Here is a 6,000-nt window from a genome sequence, read left to right as displayed (position 1 = left end):
CATTAGCTCTTAAATGAGCTTTTTGGAATCACAAACTCTCCCTATATGCAGTTTCACTCTCCTTATGCTCACACAGACTGCAATGTGTGCAAGATGGCGCATGCAGGCAACATCCCCTATGAAGTTGTAAGGCCAGCCAATCACAGTAATGTCACACCAAAGATGGAGCCAGCATTACTGTGATTGGCAAGCAAGCACAGCATGTTCATTGGCTGCAAATAATGCAGATTATTCAAATATACCAAGGCAAATAGCAAATTAATCACCGAGTAGCAAATTGTCACGGGGGTACTGGGTAGACTACAGCTGATTACCCGGGCCCCTGCGATATCCCTCAGACTAGGGAAAACCCTGTCTGTCCCTCTCCCAGAATTTACACTGATGGTGTGCTTGTCTGGGCTGCCAGGCCTGACCCCGACTCCTGTTTCAGCCCTATGCTGAAACCTCCACCCGCCACCCAGTGATTAGACCACACACCAACCTCCACAGAAAGCACAGACAGGGAAAACTAAAAAATGCACCATGCCGCAGACACAGGAAAACACTATAATGTGCACAGGGCAAAACAAACACAAATATAGGAAGGAGAAATATGACAATGGATAATACACCACCAGATACGATATTTCTTCTCCTAGACCACCACTCCAGACCGAGATCACCAGGCACAAGCTATAATCGGCGACGCCCAAAGTCCAGAATGACTATTTAAAGGCCACGGGCGTGACCCAGCCTCCAACCAGATTACCAGCTAGATTAACCCCGGACAACCTGGATAAAATCTAGCCAGCGCCAATGAGCGTATAGTGGACGAATGTGGAATTACCGGTGTCTGTCGGATGCCCTAGTGTGAATAGCGTCCAACATGACACAAATAGCCCGATCACCGTGCTATTCGTGAGAGTAACAAATAGTGCCGTATGTATTTGCTCATCACTAATAATTAAAAAACACCTGCAAATTCTTCCTAAAAGTTTAAAAATGTCCCTTAGTCTGTTTCAGTAGGTTCCACAATTATGGGAAAGACTACTGACTTGACAGGTGTTCAGAAAGTAGTCATTGACACTCCACAAGGAGGGTAAGCCACAAAAGGCAATTGCTAAAGAAGCTGGCTGCTCACAGTGTGCTGTAGCCAAGCATACTAGTGGAAAGTTGGTAGAAAAAGGTGCACAAGCAACTGGGATAACTGCAGATTTGAAAGGATTGTTGTTAAAAAGCCACCACACACAGACATATCCAGGACATGGGTTACAAGTGTTGCATTCCTTGTGTCAAGACACTCATGACCAATAGACAATTCCAGAAGCATCTTACCTGGGCTAAGGAGAAAAAGAACTGGTCTGTTGCTCAGTGGTCCAAGGTGTTTTCAGATGAAAGTAAATTTTGCATTTCATTTGAAAATGAAAGGTCCCAGAGTCTGAAGGAAGAGTGGAGATGCACACAATCCAAGCTGCTTGAGGTCTAGTGTGAAGTTTCCACAATCAGTGATGGTTTGGGGAGCCATGTAATCTGCTGGTATAGGCCCACTGTGTTTTATCGAGGGCAAAGTCAGTGCAGCCGTCTATCTGGAAATTTTAGAGCACTTTATGCTTCCCTCTGCCAATAAGCTTATTGGATATGGAAATGTCATTCTCCAGCAGGAGTTGGCCCCTGTCCACACTGCCAAAAGTAACAATACCTGGTTAAAATTAAAAAAAAAAAACACACCAGTATCACTGTGCTTGATTGGCCAGTAGTGTTGAGCGATACCGTCCGATACTTGAAAGTATCGGTATCGGAAAGTATCGGCCGATACCGTCACAGTATCGGAATCCAATCCGATACCGATACCCGATACCAATACAAGTCAATGGGACTCATGTATCGGACGGTATCCCTGATGGTTCCCAGGGTCTGAAGGAGAGGAAACTCTCCTTCAGGCCCTGGGAACCATATAAATGTGTAAAAGAAAGAATTAAAATAAAAAAGATCGCTATACTCACCTGTCCGACGCAGCCGGGACTTCAGCGAGGGAACCGGCAGCGTTGTTTGTTTAAAAATCGCGCTATTACTTGGTTACGTGAATTCCCGGCTTGTGATTGGTCAGGTCGGCCATGTTGCCGGGACGCGGACCAATCACAGCAAGCCGTGACGAAATTACGTCACGGCTTGCTGTGATTGGTCCGCGTCCCGGCAATATGGCCGCCCTGACCAATCACAAGCCGGGACGTCACGGGAGGCTGGACACGCGCTCATTTTAAAATGGGCGCGTGTCCAGCCTCCCGTGACGTCACGGCTTGTGATTGGTTGCGCCGCGATCAACCAATCACAAGCCGGGAGGCTGGACGCGCTCATTTTGAAATGGGCGCGTGTCCAGCCTCCCGTGACGTCACGGCTTGTGATTGGTTGCGCCGCGATCAACCAATCACAAGCCGGGAGGCTGGACGCGCTCATTTTGAAATGGGCGCGTGTCCAGCCTCCCGGCTTGTGATTGGTTGACCGCGACGCAACCAATCACAAGCCGTGACGTCACGGGAGGCTGGACACGCGCCCTTTTTAAAATGAGCGCGTTTCCAGCCTCCCGTGACGTCATGGCTTGTGATTGGTTAATGGCGGCCATGTTGCCGGGCCGCGGACCAATCACAGCAAGCCGTGACGTATTTTCGTCACGGCTTGCTGTGATTGGTCCGCGGCCCGGCAACATGGCCGCCCTGACCAATCACAAGCCGGGACTTCGCGTAACCATGTAAAAGCGGGAATTTTAAACAAACAACGCTGCCGGTTCCTGCGCTGAGGTCCCGGCTGCGTCGGACAGGTGAGTATAGCGATATTTTTTATTTTAATTCTCTATTTTACACATTTTAACATTAATGTTGTTCCGATACCCGATACCCGATACCACAAGAGTATCGGAATCCCGGTATCGGAATTCCGATACAGCAAGTATCGGCCGATACCCGATACTTGCAGCATCGGAATGCTCAACACTATTGGCCAGCAAACTCGCCTGATCTTAATCCCATAGAGAATCTATGGGGTATTGTCAAGAGGAAGATGAGACACCAGACCCAACAATGCAGACAAACTGAAGGCTGCTATCAAAGCAACCTGGGCTTCCATAACATCTAAGCAGTGCCACAGGCTGATGGCGCCTTCATGCCACGTCACATTGATGCAGCAATAGATGCAAAAGGAGCCCTGTCCAAGTATTGAGTGCATTTACTGAACATACATTTCAGTAGGCCAACATTTCGGGTTTCAAAATCATTTTTCAAGCTGGGGTTATAAAGTATTCTAATTAACTGAGATAATGACTTGGGTTTTCATTGCCCGCAAGCCAGAATCATTAACATTAACAGAAATAAACACTTTAAATAGATCACTCTGTAATGACCATATATAATATACGAGTTTCACTTTTTGTACTGAGGAAGTGAAATAAATTAACTTTTGATGATATTGATATACATTAAAACATTTTTTCCTTATTCCCGGAAAGATGAACTATACAGCCCTAATATAGCTAAGGGATAAATATGGAAACCCACCTCTTCAAGAAAGCTTACAGCCTGCAATGATCCCACTGCCTCACCACTACCGGAGCTACCGCCTCACCAACACTAGAGCTGCTGCAACCCCCCAATCTACTATCTCCTTCCCCAATATCCTATAGAATGTAAGCCCACAAGGGCAGGGTCCACTCCTCGCCCCTCTGTACCAGTGTCATTTTATAGTTTGCTTACTGTAAGCGAAATCTGTCATTTGTGAGTAACCCCTTCTCATGTACAGAACCATGGAATCAATGGTGCTGTATAAAATAATAATAGTAATAATAATAATAGTAATAGTAATAATAATAAGGAATACTTAAATTTGATTATCCATCATCCTTTACTGTAAGCCTAAATTTTTGTATGTATACTAGAGGTATCATTACATAGGGGGTTTGTTCATTCCTGGGGCACATTGGTATCCTGTATCCAAATAGTCATTTTTAAGTATCTATTTGAAGATAATTTGTGAGTACCAGTGCAGTTGACCATCTAAAGAGAGATGTTACCCCTTACAAACACATACAATCCTGTACTTCCTGCAGTACAGTCACATTCAAGCAGTGTGGAAAAAGTCATGCCAAGCAGAGATGAAAGCTTGTGAAGGCTCCTGCCAGCTTCCTTTTCAGTCTGTCCAACAAGCTGCTGCCTGGATCAAGATGCAACAGCTAGAGCTTTACACTAGCTGTTGTAACAAAAAGGAACACATGCAGGAATGGATGGGGCAGAAGGGTCTCTAGCCTAATTATAAACAAATTGGATGGAATTGCTGCATATTTTGCTTGCAAACTTGTGCTGGTAAAATCCAAAAGTCTTTACATTAGCTGGCAAATTGGATTTGTGGTTTCAAATGTATTCTAGATGCGACTTTCCAAAGAAAACGACACGAAGTGCAGATTTTAAAGTCTTCAGCATGTCAACCATGTTGCACATTTTCTTCCCATTTTGAAGTCAAAGGGGAATAAAGAAAAAAAAATGCAATCATACTTTGCAAATATAATGTTGCGGATTATTTTGTTGCTTTTCTGCAAGTTGAGGATATGCTCTAGCATTATCTGCATCACTTGTGTCCCTATATGGAAAAACTTCACAAGTAACAGTATTTTAATAAAGGTTTATTCCACTTTACCTCATACACCAAGGCATTTTACCACAAAGTCGAAGTAGATACAGTAAAAAGATAGAAAATATATTGCATGTCAAGACTACAAACTATTACGCATCTTCTGTATACTTGGTACTGCTAAATCTTGCATTCATTAGTGGTTCAAAGCCTTGTCGCTGTTTTCTGTGTACGAAAAGAATAAGTAACACCAAGAGGACAAGCATGGCAATAAGTATTCCACCAACAGTTGATGCAAGCACGACGGCAACTGCACGACTGTCTGGATCAGAGGCTGAGAGGGAGAAACAGAAAAAGATTATTGGGGTCAGATGTTTATTTCCAGTGTTAATACTAGTTATTTCCTATTCTGATCAATGGGTGGTCCCATCTGAAGCCACCAAAGACCCGTGCAGCCTTCAGCTGAGGATATATGAGCGCACAGTTCCTTCTCAAGATTGCACACAAACTGGAATGAATTATATAGAAAGTCTCTGCTTTTTGGTGAAAGTGTGCCCCCACCACCCAACCTCTGAAACGCTGCTGTCACGATTGACAGCAGCAGCAAAAGAACCAGCATTGATCATCGTAGTTGGTCTCAGGTGTCACCTACATGATGCAGCCTGTGTTGTATGGGTAGACTGAGCTCGCTCCATACAGTGATTGTGCATTTCCACCATGCATATATGGCTCATAATGTCCATGGGTTATTTGATTTCAGGGCATATTTTAGCAAGATAAATTGCCTCAATATCTCTGCGCTACTTGGTACGAAAATATAGGCACCAAGGTATGCCGCGGCGTGCGGCTCCGCTCAGCGGGGGCAATGGGAACGCCTTTCATTTGGGATTGGTGCTGTGTGGCGGCCATTGTTGCTGTGGTTTTGTGCTGGTGGGGCGGCGTAGTCTGAAGACACAGGACTATCTGCCCTGCCTGTGCATTGCCACTGTGGCAGTGGTCGGCTCCGCTAGGGCAATAGGACCCACTATGAGGTTTGCTGTGACTGGCAGTGGGCTTCATACAGTCTGATCAGAATGTTAAACTAAGAACCTCATGTTCAGTTCCATATATTTTAGCCTAGTAGCTTTAGATCAAACGTATGACTTTTGGAGGTGCGGTTCATGCTTTTTTTGGTGCAGCCATGTTCCCTCCTTGTTAAGGAGGCTGTCAAGCATTTCCTCATTCACTTCTTGGGGAGATGGACCAAGTAAATAGGTTAGGCCATTTATGTAAGTAGCTGTTGATATTTTAGTTTGCACCTATGTGCACTGCATACACTGGAAAAAAGTCTGGTGTATTCCCTGAACTTTCCCATTTATAAAATCTTAAGATTGAAATAAAGCAGCGGACATCTCACCATTCTTAACT

The 6,000-nt window shown here is 44.8% G+C and overlaps 1 protein-coding gene across 1 annotated transcript in view; it reads right to left on the bottom strand.

Moving 5' to 3' along the window:
• Positions 1-4,629: 4,629 nt before the first annotated feature.
• The window catches only part of DCT (dopachrome tautomerase), a 96,698-nt gene continuing 95,327 nt past the window's right edge, over positions 4,630-6,000 (bottom strand). The window contains exon 8 of the mRNA XM_077297169.1: positions 4,630-4,927. Within this exon, the coding sequence (XP_077153284.1) occupies positions 4,746-4,927 (182 nt within the window). The 3' untranslated portion in view covers positions 4,630-4,745. The remainder of the gene's footprint in view (positions 4,928-6,000) is intronic.

This window comes from Ranitomeya variabilis, chromosome 3 (genome assembly GCF_051348905.1).
Source record: "Ranitomeya variabilis isolate aRanVar5 chromosome 3, aRanVar5.hap1, whole genome shotgun sequence".
Taxonomy (NCBI): Eukaryota; Metazoa; Chordata; class Amphibia; order Anura; family Dendrobatidae; genus Ranitomeya; species Ranitomeya variabilis.
Note: the sequence above shows the minus strand (reverse complement) of the source record. Positions and strands in the feature narration are given on the sequence as shown.